The sequence below is a fragment of the Anabrus simplex genome, chromosome 2 (genome assembly GCF_040414725.1).
Source record: "Anabrus simplex isolate iqAnaSimp1 chromosome 2, ASM4041472v1, whole genome shotgun sequence".
NCBI classification, from domain to species: Eukaryota; Metazoa; Arthropoda; class Insecta; order Orthoptera; family Tettigoniidae; genus Anabrus; species Anabrus simplex.
This window is the reverse complement of record NC_090266.1, coordinates 600,378,897-600,396,084: the sequence shown is the minus strand read 5'-3', so window position 1 is coordinate 600,396,084 and position 17,188 is coordinate 600,378,897. Positions and strand designations below refer to the sequence as shown.

General features: G+C 36.3%; 1 protein-coding gene across 2 annotated transcripts in view; it reads left to right on the top strand.

The window, feature by feature from the left end:
- The window catches only part of Oct-TyrR (Octopamine-Tyramine receptor), a 1,114,805-nt gene extending 1,105,882 nt beyond the window's left edge, over positions 1 to 8,923 (top strand). For both annotated transcript variants that reach the window (XM_068225823.1, XM_068225824.1), the window contains exon 7: positions 5,251 to 8,923. In XM_068225823.1, the coding sequence (XP_068081924.1) occupies positions 5,675 to 7,138 (1,464 nt within the window). In that variant the 5' untranslated portion in view covers positions 5,251 to 5,674 and the 3' untranslated portion in view covers positions 7,139 to 8,923. The remainder of the gene's footprint in view (positions 1 to 5,250) is intronic.
- The last annotated feature ends 8,265 nt before the right edge of the window (positions 8,924 to 17,188 follow it).

Genomic DNA, 17,188 nt, shown 5'->3' with positions numbered 1-17,188 from the left:
TAACTGTAGAATTTACATTAAATTACAGTAGGGTGAAGAATGAAAGAATATAAAAGATTTTGGTATTTTAAACTGAACAGTTACATATTTCAATACAGACCAGTGTCTTTCAAAAGCTTGATAATTTGTTTGGACAGTGAAGGAGATGAGAGTGCCCCCTTAATATCCTTAGGTATACCGTGGTACTGGTGCCATTTGTCATACAGTGAACAGTCTGTTATGATGTGCTTCACAGTCAACACACTATTGCATGCTGTACAGATGGGAGGCAGTTTCTTCTCAAGGAGGTAGCTGTGACTTATCTTGGAGTGGCCGATCCGTATTCTAGATATTAGGACTTGTTCTTGCCTGTGAAGGTTGTGAAGATAATGTTGTACTGTAGATTCCGTTGTTAATTCGTGGAGTTTGCTGTTTGAAGTTTGAAGCCATTTTATCTTCCACTGTTGGTATAATTTTGTTTGAGCATAGGCAATAATGTCAGTGTGAGGGGTAGCTGTTGTCAGATCGCCTAGCGGGAGGTAAGTAGCGTCTTTAGCTGCTTGATCAGCAGATTCATTGCCTTCAATACCTCTATGAGAGGGTATTCGATGACTTGTTTGCCTTCTTTCATGATTTTGTTAAACAATAGTTTATTTCTTGTACAAGGATGTGTTTCGAAGATAGACTTTCTATTGCATTTAATGCACTTTTTGAATCAGAAAAGATGGAGTTATTGCAGGTGCTGGTTTTTAAAATATGTAGCATAGCCTGCTTTATTGCGTACAGCTCATTAGAGAAGACTGTATAGTAGTCAGACAATCGGTATGGCATGGTACGTTCAGGATATATAATCCCACATCCATTTCTTTCCTCACATTTTGATCCATCAGTAAAGATTGCAGTGTGCCTTGGGTATTTATTAGAAATTTCAAGTAATAATTGCTGGTAGTGAGATCTGTCAATTTCATCTTTGACACTGTAATTTATTTCAAAGTTAATTGTTGGAAGGGTAATAGTCCATGGTGGGACATTAAGAGAGTTGTCTGCGAGGAGTATTGGAGGGATATTTAAATTTAATTCTTCAAGAAACTTGGCTATTCTGACATTGAATGGCTGTGGTTGTGATCCTGATTTAATGTGTGTACCCTGGTGCTTGTTAGGAAAAGCATACAACGTAATTCTTGATTCACTCATAGTTGCCACCTTGAGCGCGTAAGTCAAACTTAGTTGTCTACGTCTAATTGTGAGTGGTGCTACATTTGCTTCTATTTGAATGCTGGCTACTGGACTGGTACGGAAGGCTCCTAGAGCAATTCGATGAGCTGTTGACTGGATGGAATCAAGGATTTTGAGTGCAGACATTCTTGCGGAATGGTATACAATGCTTCCATTGTCTAATTTAGCCCTAATAATGGCTTTGTACGTGTTCATTAGCACTTGGTAGTCTGCCCCCCCCCCCCAGTTCTTTGCTGCCAGGATCTTCATTATGTTCAGCCTTCGCAAGCAGTCATCTTTAAGGTTTTTCAGGTGAGGTATCCAACTTAACGTAGTGTCGAATAAAAAAATAAGATTTTCATAGTTGTTACTGTTTCAATTCTGTGATAGTCCATGTACAGCTCAGGATCTTGTACAGTATGTTTACATTTGGAGAAGAGTATGCATTTAGTTTTAGTTTTGGAAAACTTGAACCATGTAACTTTAGCCCATTTTTGGATATTACCAATTGATCCTTGAAGTAGCTGTTGAGTAGTTAGTTTATTTCTTCCTGCACTTAGTATAGTAAAATAATCGGCAAAAGGCAAGCCTTTACTGGTAGGTGAATGTTGGAGACAATGCCATTTACTGCAACGAGGAATAATGTGACACTGATGACTGATCCTTGGGGAACTCCATTGTCAATGGGTACTTCATGTGAAAGAGTTCCATTTGTCCTGACTTGAATTCGGCGATCTTTAAGGAAATTATACATGAAGTAAAGCATGTCTCCTGAAATATTATGTTTCATCAATGTTTCAATTAGGTGGTCTTTCCACACAACGTCATATGCCTTCTCAATATCTAAACTAACAGCTATGAGGTGCTGATCATTCAGGAAAGCTTCTCGGATTTCTGGTTTTAAACATATCAGAGTGTGTGTTGTTGAACGTGCTTTACGAAAACCATTTTGTGCATCAATAAAAAGTGTATATATTCCAAATACCAGCGTAATCTCTTGTTAACAATTTTCTCCATTAGCTTACACATTGTATTTGTTAAGGCGATGGGACGATAATTATCTGGGATCAAAATGTCCTTCCTGGTTTGAGTATAGGCACTACAATAGCACAACGGCATTGATCTGGAAATAGTTTGGAACTCCATATATACTTGAAAATAGCAAGTAGATATTTGAGTGCACTATGTGGAAGCTGTTTTAAAAATTCATATGGAATGGTGTCTGGGCCAGGACTAGATCTGCCGCATTTGTTGAGTTCTGTAACAATTTCTTGTAACTGTAAAGTATCATTATAAGCATTGTTCAGTGTAGGTACAGTTTCACTTAAGTCTATTGGATCTCGAGTTGTTTTCATGCGAAGAAATTCAGGTTCATAATTGTTATCGCTAGAGATGTTTGAAAATGATTTAGCCAGTTGATCAGCTATTTGTTGAGGTTCATTTACAATTGACCCAATGACTGGATCTCTTAGAGAAGTAATACAGAATTTATTGTATTTACCACTTATTGTTTGGATTTTATTCCACATAACGTTTTGTGAAGTTTGGGAGGTTAAGGAGGAGACGAATGTCAACCAGGAGGTTTTTCTTACTAAATTTTATTTTATTTCGTGCTATTGCTCGATATTTCTGAAAATTGATTTTATTTTCAGGCGTGGGATTTCTTTTGAACAGGTAGTAAGCACGGTTTTTATTTTTGATAGCCTCTTTACAGGAGTCACTTTATGTGGATTTCTGAAACCAAAATACACGTATACCTCTATTTTTAAAGTGGATTCCAAATACCAAATTTCACGCCCGTAACATCTTCAGCTTTTGAGATATCAATATCCTAATTAAAGGAACTAAACCCCATTTTCAGTCACTTTTACCCCTCCAACCAAGTGGTTTTTCAGAAAACAAAAAAGACATGTTTCCTTATTTAAATAAAGATAAAAAATACTATGGTTCACTTGCGTAACATGTTAAGTTTTTCAGATATACTGTAGAAATGCTAATTTTAAAATTTCACCCCTTTTTTAGTTCCCCTTAAGTGAAGTTTCCGAAAACAAATCACCTATGTTCCTTTACATTTACAGTAGATTCTAAATACCAATGTTTTATGTCTGTAACATTTTACGTTTCTGAGATATACTGTAGATAGAATAATTCTAAAAATTCACCCCAAATTGTCACTCCTGTTTAACCACCATTAATTGGATTTTTCAAAAACAAAAAATACGTGTTTCTTCATTTTCAAAGGAGATCCCAAATACCAATTTTCAGGTTTGTAATATCTTCTGTTTCTGAGATATAAGTATCCTCATTTAAGGCATTCAACCACTTTTCCACCCTTTTTCACCCCTCCTAATGGTATTTTCTGAGAATGAAAATTATGTGCTTTATAAAGGGGATTCTAAATACCAATTTTTACATCTGTACACTTTAAGAGGTTTGATATATATATATATATATGTATATGTATATATATACTCATTTTAAAAATTCACCCCTTTTCACCCCCCCCCCATTAATTGGATTTTCCAAAAACAAGAAATACGTGTTTCTTTATTTTTAAAGGAGATCCCAAATACCAATTTTCATGTCTGTAATATCTTAAGTTTCAGGGATAAAAGTATCCTCATAAAGGCATTCAAATGGTTTTTCACCCTTTTGCCCTTTTATTGGGATTTTCCGAAAACAAAAGAATACGTGTTTCTTTATTTTTAAAGGAGATTCTAAATACCAATTTTTACATTGTCAACTTTTAAAGTTTTGAGATATAGATACACTCATTTTAAAATTTCACCCCCATTTTACCCCCTTAGCGACGGAATATCCAACAATTCTCTCTTAGTGAGCACCTGCATGTAGATATGAATGTATCCCCAAAATTTCATTCCCTTATGTCCAGTAGTTTTGCATCGGCGGTTATGAATCCGTCAGTCACGACATTTTATAGATTTTTCTCCCATTTGTTGAACCTGTTTGATTTTTAGTACCGTCACACACTTAATAAACACTTTCTTGTTATCCCAAAGTAGTACTTAGTTTTGAATAGGACTTTCTTTCTTCGTGGTTTTAAAATAAACATTACTGGTTGATAAAGTCAGTTCAAATATTTCGCTAATACTTACAAGGCAATACCGGATCATGTTAAGAGATTTTAAACGTTAATGTCATAGCTGTGCACAGTGATGATAAACTGACTTACATTGCGGGCATTGTCGTAACACTGAGAAAATTATTTTGCAGTCGAGTTGGCTATATTCAATGGTCACATTTTTCAAAGAAAGGATTTTCAAAGAAATGTACCGAAAACGTCCTGAAACTAGAAATTTAAGTATTCTCCTTTGTGTGTTGAAACCAGAAATGTTCAATTCCATGACCGAAGAGGACCGTAGATTTTGTTTCCGTAACATATTTGCAAATGGAATTTGCTAGCCTGACTACCATATTCAATGCCTTTGGCCACGTAAATGATGTATAATTCGCACATAATATTTTCACATGAGTTATAATCTTTCCATTTCTTGCCATTTTGACGGGTGATCGTAACTTTTCCTGATTTTCTCACAAGATGTCACGGATGGATCGGAATGCATTACTGATGTGGAACATCTCCAAATTTAATCTTCCAAAATAACAAAATAACGGAAATAAAGTGCGAACAACATTGCAGTACAAAATTCATATTATTCTATGGTTAGCTGGAATTTAGATACACTCAAAGCTCACATGATGCTATGGAACTTGTTGTACTAGCCACCAACCTGTAACTTCGGACCTAGTTGACTGCAGCTTCCGTTTTATTTCGACAAAATCAAATGCCGCCCACATATCGCTGTTAAATATCTGAAGGTTCTGCTTTCCTAGTTTTTGATTATTTGGATCTTGTCACTTTTGAATATAGCCTATTCAGTTATTCCAGTCAAAAGACTAATACATAGCAGACTTCAGAAAATAACCTTCAGTATAATTTTCTGGTAGTAGAAATTTTTGTGTCATTAGGAAGTACCACCAGGAAATAAACGTGAATTATTATTGAGTTGTTAATTCAGTTTAATTTTGTTTCAGGTGCACCTACTGTTGGACAATGGAAGACTACTGAACCAAAGATGAAGTCTCACCTCTACAAAGAAGAATACACCACACAGTGAAGTCAGACATCCTTTCATAATCGCAATTAAATTAAATAGTGAAAAGTTCAGGGAACTCGGCCATAAGCATTTTAATTTTATAAGACAAATGAACGGAACATGTGGAAAACGGGCAATTTTCATATATCGATGTAATATTTATGAAATCATTCACGTATAATTTGATTCCCATTCGATGATAATTTCTATAAAGATGAAGAATCTAATAATGAGAGTAAGGATTCGGAATTCAAGTGGTTCGATATGTATTAAGTTGAAGTGAGTCTTCGTTTCACATTATTACACGTGTAATGAACTACGTATTGTCCCATAGTTAAGTTATGGCAGAAAACTAAAACATCATGGCTGAATATCTGCATGATAATATCAGTGATTATGCCACCGATTATACCTATTCCTCCGATAATATGCCCAGGAACAAAGACTGTGGTGTAAAGAATGCTCAAATGTACGAAAGCATAATGGGAATAGAATTAGCTGTTCCAGAATGGGAGGCAGCCATTACAGCCATTACCCTTTCTCTCATTATTTTGCTTACTATTGTTGGCAACGTGCTTGTTATCCTGAGTGTGTTCACCTACAAGCCGCTGCGTATCGTGCAAAATTTCTTTATTGTATCACTAGCTGTAGCTGATCTCACCGTTGCTATTCTGGTGTTACCGTTAAATGTGGCTTCATCCATTCTTGGTCGTTGGGAATTTGGTATCCACGTGTGTAAAATGTGGCTAACGTGTGACGTGCTTTGCTGTACGGCATCAATCTTGAACTTATGTGCTATTGCACTTGATCGTTATTGGGCCATAACTGATCCGATTAACTACGCCCAGAAACGCACGTTGAAGAGAGTACTCCTCATGATAGCAGGCTTATGGCTTCTTTCCTGTGTGATAAGTTCACCACCCTTAATCGGGTGGAACGATTGGCCAGCTGAGTTCAATGCTTCCACTCCCTGTCAGTTAACGAAACAACAAGGTTACGTAGTATACTCGTCTCTGGGGTCATTCTATATTCCATTGTTTATCATGACCATAGTCTACATAGAAATTTTCATTGCAACCAAACGAAGGCTTCGTGAGAGGGCCCGTGCCTCCAAACTGAACACTGTGAAACAGAATGTTGCTTCTACGAACCAACAAGAGGGAGGTTCTGCTGGAAGGGATCAGCAGCAGGTAATGATTTCTCATGACCAGGAATCCGTGAGTAGTGAAACTAATCATAATGAGCACCCACAGTTGTTAGAGAGTGGAAAGGGTAAGGATAAGAAGAGGAAGTGTAAGAAAAAGAAGAAGAAACAGAGCGAAGAAACTAAAGACAAGTACCAGTTGGCTCCAACAATGATGGCCGAAGACTCAGTAACAGACAGCCACGATCCACCCTCCGGTTCTCATTATAAACTCACAGCAAACCACAGCGGGGTAGATGGACAACACACAACAACAACTACTGGAGACTCTCCTCATGCAAAGAAGGACACCACCTCAACAATTGTACCAATGCCGAGTGTAAAAAGGCCTGTTCCGGTTTATCAGTTCATTGAAGAAAAGCAACGGATTTCCCTGTCAAAGGAACGACGAGCAGCGAGGACTCTCGGCATCATTATGGGGGTATTTGTGGTGTGTTGGCTGCCTTTCTTTCTCATGTACGTAATCCTGCCGTTCTGCACGAACTGTTGCCCGTCAGAGAAGTTGATTAACTTCATAACGTGGCTGGGTTACATTAATTCTGCCCTGAACCCAATAATATACACAATATTTAATTTGGACTTTCGAAGAGCATTCAAGAAACTTTTGTACATTAAACCTTAGCACCAGTGGTAATATACTCCGTCGCAAACATATGGTACTCAGTAAGCAATTTTCTGGATCATGGGGGTGCCTTACGAAGACTATGATAATTATCACCGCAGTAATAGTGACCTGCAAGAACTACTATTGACAGATTGGTATCACAACTACTATTAGGCAGGACAATATCAATGACATATACCGATTATGGAAATCCGTCTTATATTTATAGCTATGAGGGTGTTAAATTTATTTTGGATTAATCCAGCAGCAAAATATGTGCCATGGACAACGTTTGGACTAAGGTGCTTAAATTATATTATTTTATTATTTTCCAAACATCCGGGACGAATCTCTTGTATACGTTGTGGAAGTGCAGAATTGAAGTGTTGCTCTTTAGCGGTAGTCCATTCAGAGGAATTTGTGAATATTTAAAAATGTGTTGATACTGTGTTGCCTCCGAAGGCAGAATCTGTATTCAATTTATATTGTACAAAGTTATCGAAAGAATAATCATTCAACCGAGGGAAAACATGAATAGATATGAAGCCGATAAGAACACCAACTGTAAGGAAATTTGGTGACCATTGCACATGCGATTATTCTTACAGATCCATATATACCGAGTTCTGATATTACATTTCTGGCAGTAATGTTCTCCGAATGAAATGGTACTAATACAGTATAACGTATTTCGACAAACTACTCATACATATAATTGAATTCAATGAAATGTGTAAATTTTGGGTCAAATAATGTTTTACCAGTGCTCGAGAGAAAGTTTTAAGGTAACGAAATTGCGTTAATGTAGACTATAAAAATACTTAGTATCCTTAAAGCAATTTGGAACACTGCATCAAGGATGTTCAAGTCTCCACTGCCATGCTCATCGTAACTTCGTCAAGCAGAGACTAACAGAAGGAAGTGTGTGATAACGGTGATTCGTTGTAATCATAATTTAAAATTAATATTTTATATACGTCAATTTAAGAAGGAAAAGTAGGTTTGACTCGATGATCACTATATGCCATGCCTAACAGCCAAGTCATTGAAGGTATCCACAAAGGAGAGCAATGTCATTTTATTGACGATATTATCTCAGTTTCTCCATCCACTATATTATGCTTCTCATAATACGTATTCAAAAGTTGTTTTTGTGATTTTGTGCTAAGTGTATGGAAATATTAACTCTTATTATTGATATTAACAACTGATATCCACGTGCCATGAAGACAGCTACAAATAATCAATTGTGTACGTTGTACGTCTATTTGTCATGCTTTATTCGGTGTGAGATGTATGCTCGTCATTCGTGTGAAGAACCTTTGTTTTATCTCTGGATTTGTTCTCTGAAGAACGAAGAGGAATATCAGTGATTAAGGTGCATTTTGAAACTTAGTTATGGAGTTCCACAAATTGCGGAGGCTATTTCCTGATAAAATATGCTCGTCAAAATACAGCAAGTCAAAGCATTTACTCGGTATTTTCGTAAATGTGGAGTCCTGACGAAATATGAGACCATATTTATATTCGGTAAAAGTTTCTGTACGTTCTCAGATTTAATTATATGTAATACTTCCCAGAATTTTACTTGAGCTCTTATACGGTGCAACAAGGAAAGTATCTTGTCGTTCGAATGGTGATATATTATGTCCAAACTGAAGTATGAATTTGAATGATAGTAGAATAATTAGTTTACAATGTAAAGATGTATTATAACAGTATTTATGTGCATATTTGTCATGACTCAATTTTAAGGTGATAGTGCTGTACATTCTAATATACTTACAGCGACATTCCACCATTGTATCCATTGTATCCATTGTTTCCCTTGAAGATTCCTAGAGTCCCAGTATATTTTGCAAAGTATGTTATATATAAATATATTCCATCATCACCAACTCGTGGGAGATCCCCCGACAATATATCTGAGCCCAATTGTTGCAGGGGATGCTCCTTGAAGAGGATTGTGATATATTAATTAGTGTTTTTTGTCCAGTAAGCATTTGTTATATGATGTTTAATGCAAAGTTATGTTGAGTATTCCATGAACCAGGACGATCAGAATATGTATGGGCATAGATCATACATGTATAACAGTGCAGAAGTTTCATGATGGACATAATTTATGGAATTTAGCGTTGGATATTAGATGTTATATTCATTTTCTAATATATTTCGTGAAATCCAGTGTTTTCTGAAAAAACTTTTCGTTTGTTAAACATATTTCAGAAAATTCCTGCTTGTACCTACTTGAGCGTGGAATACCCACACAAATGTATTCCTCTTTAGCATAACCACAATATTATATTCCTTTATGGATTACACTGGTATGATTTTGTTTTCTTTCACATGAATTAAATTTTCATTGGTTTCTGTAGGTGCACGGGTGCACCAAACAGATTGTATTGTCTACGTAATGAAAGGAATGTGTTTGTTCAATCTATACCGCTCATGAGGATTAGTAGTTCTATTTATTGATTTATAACAGTTGACTTTCCACGATATGGTGGCAGTTTATTGTAGTGGATTATGTGGAATCCAATGTAATTTGTCCTGTCTTTGTCAATAAAGTATTCATTAATTTGGAACTAGAAATATTTCATTCAGTCAACAGCAACATTCTGCAATTTGATACTTTATTTCAAAGGGCATTCTGCTAAAAATGTGATCAGTTCTTCTTTGTAGTAAGGCAGTGTTGCGTGAATAGCAATACAGGAACAAATATCGTTTTAGTCAACTTTTCCATTAATGCACACAAATTATTCGTATGCAGTCACCCTCAAAATATTGGCCGACATGGGCTGTGAGACAAGGATGTGAGTTTTCATTACTCCACTTATGTAGTATGATATACGAAAGTATATTCATTATAATTATACACATCTCACATCAGAAAAAGTCATTCAGATTTCAAAATATATTTATATGAAAAATTCCTAACCACAGCATCAGTGTGAATTCTACTCGTAGGTTAATCAAGACACTTAGTAGAAAATATGATCCTTAAGGCTTACAAAGTGTACGTAGGGCACAAGATTATGTCTATTCCAACAGAAAACGTCAGATGCCGATTTTACACAGTAATATGATTCGTACCTTTTTGTGGCGTATGTAAGAGATAAAACTAAAGAAGATTGAGACTAATTCCCTGTTAAATTCCTTGAAATATAATCCTTAAATCGAAAATATTTTTACCTAAATGTGCAATCTGAGTGCAGGACAATTTTTTTGTTGTCATTGTGTTATATTTGGTCTTAGATTGTCATTCATGAGATGCCAGTTTTAAAGTATAATAAACTTGGCATTGCCCTCAGTTGTCAAAACTCATTCAAAATTAGAAAACAAATTACTGCTCACATTACTGAAAGTCCTTGGGGAATGATTTCTACACATATTTCCTTACACGATCAAGAATGTTCCAGCATTTTTTGCTGTCTTCCTATCGATAACAAACACGGTTCCTTTCAAATTTTTTAAGTGTTACAGTTATACATCATGAACGGGAAAATGTATCATAGTGGTAAACAACCTAGTCTCGATTTTAACAATCTTACTATTATTTCTAGGTTGGGCTGTTGATTAATGCCTTTGTTGGTTCAATACCTAAACGTTAGAGCTACGGGGAATGTACTAAAAGCTGTGGGTTGCGATAGCGTACCATATATGAAATACTATTTTGATTACTGTCTGCAAGAAGGAGCTATACCAAATGACTGGGGAACTGCTCTAGTATCCCCAGTGTACAAATGAAAGGTTGATAAACATAAAGCAGACGATCAGTGGCCAATCAGCTTGACGTATGGCACATGTAAGGTCTGGTAAAGCATTCTTTCAAAGTCACGTACATGCTTGCTAGCACATTAATAATCCCTTTATGTGGCATGATATTCAGTTCCGTTATCAAATCATGTGTTTGCAAAACAAACATATGCACGGTTGAGATGAAGGAATTTTCGTAAATTCGAAGGTGCAGTCTTGTTTAACATAGTAAAATAATTGTAGATGTGGGAGGAATCAAGTTTATCAGTTCCATTGCCTTTTCTGTTTTCAACTCTTGTATAGATTTGTAAATGTCTTTTTTATCACAGATACATTGTAGATGATCCTGTATACGTGGGCATTATCGATATATCCAACTACCTTTATGTACTGCTGACTAAATATCTCTGCCTTCTGTAAATCCTCACATATACATTCCCCTAAGTCATTAATAATTCCTGGAATGGCTTTTCTGGAACCCGTTTCTGACTAAAGTACCTGTACCTCCCTTTCCATTTCCCACAAAACACGTATGTCTGCCAATTATATTCGCCATCATGTCTCCCTCAGCCGAATTTTTCGCTAAAATTATTTCCGTGGTAAGTTGCTTCTATTTTTCGTTTCTTCCACAACCTGTAATAACTATACTTCTTTCCAACCTGAACGTCTTCCTTAATCTGTTGAAATTAATCTCTAGCTTGTTGTATAGGCCAGCGTTGTAATAAACTAAGAATTTGCTAAGATTATGCGTCCTGTCCAGAAGAGATGCAGTACATTTTCTCATGATGAATGTATGTCTCTTTCGAGGGAAATTTGAGTCGATTTGCTGGGGCTGAGTAAATAGTGACATAACAAACACCCCATTGCCCGAGTCAGAAGAATTGAAGTCCATAACTCATCCGGGAGCCTTTGCTGGCAGGACCTAGTGTTTACAGTCCACTATGTCTTCATTGATCTGTCTCTGTCTTATCCTTGGCTTTGACAATATGAAAGTGACTGAGGTATGAGCGATGCTATTAATGCCATTCCTTCTGCAGCCAGTCCCTGCACTGAATGTTGTGAAAACGTTGCTTATAGGGTCGGTTGATGCATGCATTTCAGTGGGCTTGGCAGACTGGTATGTAATCGCAACTTCTGGCTCGGTGAGGAAAGCAACGGGAAACTACCTCACTCCTCATTTCCCTAGTACACCTCTTCAGTGATGCCTAGGCCATCTATGACAGCTGATGGCAGAGCTGTTGAGGATTCAACCAGCCTTAGGGCTGAAGACTGAACATACATAACTCAGCCGGATACAACCTCCCGTTTTCCTATTCAGAGAAGGTTAGACAGGATAAATATAAGAGAAGAGCTCAGTTAAATGTAAGTAGAGGTAATGCTTGACTCAGCTAGGAGTCCTATGGTACAAGTCGTAAGACCCTGAGGTAGACCTGGACAAGCTCCCCAGAGATAGTCCCATAAGAAAAAATGTATTTCCATTAGTCAATACGCCAGTTCCCCAGATGTATTCCTATAAGAGAAATGTATAGCATCCACCTTGATTTGTGCCCCTGCTCCAGCTCCCCAGATTTAGTCATATAAGAACAACGTATGCCCATTTGCCCTTGCGCCATCTTCCGCTTAATTTCACTGCTTAATATAGTTAAGGAATAGCCGAGGTCGGTAGAATTTTCAAGTGATACTTAACATTTTAGAAAGGCCATAGGTTATATATCTCGCTAAAGAAGAGAATAGAAGCAATATCTCCAAACCTGGAATAGTACCAAGGAGGAAAGAAAGAAGAAGTCGAAAAATGGTTTTTGGGCATTAACCCAGCGGAATTAGAGTGAATACATAATTTTGCGTATGCTTTCCTATTTCAAGTAATAATGTGAGGTATCTCAACATTCACCAGGTATTAATGTACATAATGCCAAACAACTAAAATAGCCTGCACGACTTTTGCTTTCATGGGACCGTCACTGGCTTTGATTTGAAATGTGCTGAAGTTTTGGGGAAGAGATTTGTACGAGGTCATTAGTTAATTTACACAGCATATTAAAAAAGCAAACTTATTTGTGCATATTTCATGAAGAACAAAAGCTTTTAGATGTGTTTTACATAAAGTGTGGAAGTTTGAACAGCACAAAAGTACAGTACAATACAGTACATTTGGCCTTATTCGATTTACTTCAGACCCATCAATTAATTCTTCTGGTCACTGTGTGGAGAATTATACGTCATAAACAACTATATGAAGCACTGGAAACACTACAATAGATAAGTATCACTTCCGAAGAAGAACAAATTTAAAATTACTTTGTTTCAAGTTTCAACGAATCTGGACTACTTCATGGTAAATTTCTAGTTCTCTGAATACTGTCGAATATAGGAGACGTCGCACGCTATTCTGTCATTGCTATTATCGTTTCCTGGTATAAATTGTGAAAAAATCCTCAAAACCGAAATTACGTAGAGACAGAGCCAGGAGAGGCATGTACCACGACATTTCTACGTATACTCATCATGAAAATCATGCGTCAGCATCATTCATGTGATTAATTTATTGTGATGTAGTGATGTAGTAAAATGCGTCTTATACTGTAAAGATGGAAACGTAAGGTCAAACTTTATGGACTAGTTTGAGACATCCGAAGTTGAAATCATGGAATACACTAGAAACTCGGAGAAATTGAAGAATTACATTCTTAAGGAAGGCCTCTTTCCTTCGTTCTTAGATGGAGCTTTTACATGATGCATTTAGAAAGTTATCACAACTAATCTGTAATACCTTTCAAATTTCATACATACTGGTGAAACCATGAAGAATACTTTTAAATAGGCCCATTATACTTTCAAATTTCAATATATTCATTAGATACTATTAAGGACATTGGAAAGAAGGAGAGAGGAATAAATTTAACGGTGTAATTTTCCCTTGATATACGTTCTCGTATTAAACAGAAGAGCTGAAATATATTGATTGCAATCTCAGTTATAGATGTCCGCTTGCTGAACCCTCGCCGATGCTGAAACGGCATCATTCAAAGGTCCATAAAGCTCAAAGTGAACCTTCTACTTATCACTTCGTAACATACTGGAAACAGATATATGATTGGTAATTACTATCACAAGTTCCGCTCCAAGGCAGACATTCAATTACTGAGCAGCGTCGTTTTCGGGAAGAGCTTGCAATTGGAGATAAGCATGAAGATATGTTTTACCTAGCTTACAAAGTCGGTTAGGAACTAAATTGTTTGTAAGGTAATGAGATTCAATTTTACAGTGACTCATATTACAGCAGTGAACTGAAAATTAAGTGTGTCCCAGGCTTCTAAAGTTAACCAACATCCCAGTTATCAGTAGCTTTTGGAATACATTAAAACTTTATCCGTTATTTTCAGTCCATGATAATATAACTTAATTTATGTGAACAATCTCCGCTTAATATCTTTTTATTTAGATGAAAATTATTTAAAACAAGAAAGAAAGTATTTGAATTATAAAATCGTAAATCTATCGCCGAAAACATGAACATTTTTCGTTGAATACTCATGTCTATGGAATTTTCAACTTATTTGAGTACTTCGTTTGTTAATTTCAATGAATCTGCCTCACACACACATGCCATGTGGTTATAAGAAGGACATTTCCAAGCGAAATTATATGTGAGTAACGTAATTTAAACAGTTGAGAAAATTGAAGTTGAACATTAGGAATTTGGTCGTTAATTCGGAAAGAATTACGTCCACAGAGTTTAATCAACAAATTTCTAAAACTATATGCTTCTATTTCTATGGCATACGAATTTTGAAACTTAGCATCACCTTATTTATCCGTGGTGAACATTCATCGTTGTATTAACCATATTTCATAACCTACTCAAAATATTATAATCTCTGCATATACTTTATGTACTCAGCTACCTTATGCTGAAAAAAGCAATGAATTGTCAAGGCACCATCGCGTACGGGAACTTGTTCGTTGTAATGTTGTAATGTAGTGGCACTACATGGTCGGTCTTTGACTGTACTACGCATTAGAAGAGAATGTGTTCCCTCTCATTACACACCATTGTTTGCATACATGCTTTCAAACCTACTTGAACACAAATTTGAAGACTCAATGTTGTTCTCTATGTGCAAGTGAACTTCCTGAGAAGAGTAAGACTAACATGAAAGAATTAAATTTTCAAAACGTGAGGGTCCTGTTAATACGTTCACTTCAATTTATTAAATGACTATGTGCCACACGAAGAGCAACCAATCCAAAATTATAATGTCAGCCTCTGGATAAAATTGAGTTTGAAGCATTTTCGGCGCGTATTTTTCGTGCTCTACATCTTCACGCATTCTGATTTTACCTATACGTTTATATTAACATTGAAATAATATTTAGAACTTGAGCTGTTCAAACAAATCGTATATTGTCCACGCAGGTGGCTGAATCATAAATTATAATGCCCACCAATGACATATTTTTAATTTTAGATGGTACCAGTGAAGTAAAAGGAACAATGTTGAAAAAACCAAAATTGAATGAATTCAGTGAGCATTGAAAACAACTAATGAATATATTTCACTCTGTGTTGGTTCATGATGACTGTCGGTTAAGGTAGTATCGAAGTTACTTCGAAGAACTTGCTAAATTGTGTATACTTTGGCAAACTTAAGGTGTTAAGTGGAATAAATATTGAGAAACTATCTTTCTACCTCTTGTAAATAATATTTTGCGTTATGGTTCAAGCAATGAAATAAGCTCAAAATGGAAGGATGTCAATTCTAATTAACAATGTATTTCACCTAGGGGGATAATTTACTCAGCGAGATACCCAGAGTATCACTTAAAACATTGCAATGAACTTGTATAAAGTAAAACTACTCAAGAATGATGCGTTAATTGAAGATATTCAAGACAGTTTGTACGCGAGTGTTATTGTGAAAGAAAATTAAATTTGTGTATATTTGGAATGACAGCGTGACCGTTTTTGTGTGTTAAGGATATCAAATGGTATACAGTACGTTTAACTTTATATGGAAACGTAACTAGGTGTGAATCGTTTATTTTATCAATACAGCTAAACTCTAGTTCGTGTAACTGAATTTCATTCCAGTGAAGTTATCGAAAAGTAAAGAAACATTGTCGAAAGGGGAAATGGAAGTAAATATTATATAAACAGGTAGATGGTTTCCTCACCAGTTAAGGAAGTAGGAAACATTATTCATTTATGAGACCTGTAGTCAAGGTCATGACACGTCACATGAAGAATTTGAGAATCAAGGAAAACTATTATTTATTGTTTTATTTATCGGTCCGATATCAATATATTCATTCTAAACGCCCCGTTGAAGTAACAATTCCAAGAAAGTGCGTGATGAATGCCGAGAACATAATGAATGCTGTCAAAGAATATTACTACTTTAGTGTAACACACCTACAAGTATAATCTATTCCAGCTGCATGAATAAGCTGTTCTAAATACTGCGTGTGACTTTAAGGGCATTCTTACAGCAGCTAAGAATCAACGATAAATTTGAAACCGTTGGCGATCGTCATGTAACTGCTGTCCGTAGTTTTGTACCAGTTAGAACTCGATGTTTATCAAAATTGCTAGGAAATAACAGCAAACAATGTAAGGCAGCTGCGCTAACTACTAAGAAAGCGGGATTGTGAAGCCTGGTGTGCGTACCGTCAGAAAGACATCGGCATGGAGCTGTTTAGGTACGGACAGCTAATTCCTGAACTAAAACAAGGGATTGTTTGACCGGCTAAGAATGGATAGCGATGATGAAAATGACAGCTATGGTGGCACGCGTACATACACTTCCGTGGTGCTCGAACTGTACAGGCAACTACAGATATTGCAGTGAGGGTGAAGCTTTGCCACATGTGCTGAGGATGTGTTCTCAGGGAGAGTTGCTTCACATTAAAAGCTACATTGATGTCAGAAAAATCATCACTAACTGACTTCAGTTCAAAAATATTGACGTAGCAGAAATTATTCAACTATACGATCTGAAACCTCAATCTCACAGCCAACTGAAGTTGATGTTGAAAGGAAGGACCCGGTCTTCCCTACTTTCTGGCATCCTAGATTCTAAACACTGGTGTCTTCTTCGGTGCGAGGGAGACTATCATAACGTTCTTCCTGACGTGGTGGCAGAAATATAACTTGCCAAAGGACATCCAAGATCGAATTGTCACCAAGATAATCAAGTATTCGGTAACAACACTATGGTATCATTTATATGGTGTAGAGTACACTTTAGAGTCTGCTTTAAGGGCTTGCACAATTTTATAGTGATAACCATTCCTTAAACATATTTCTTT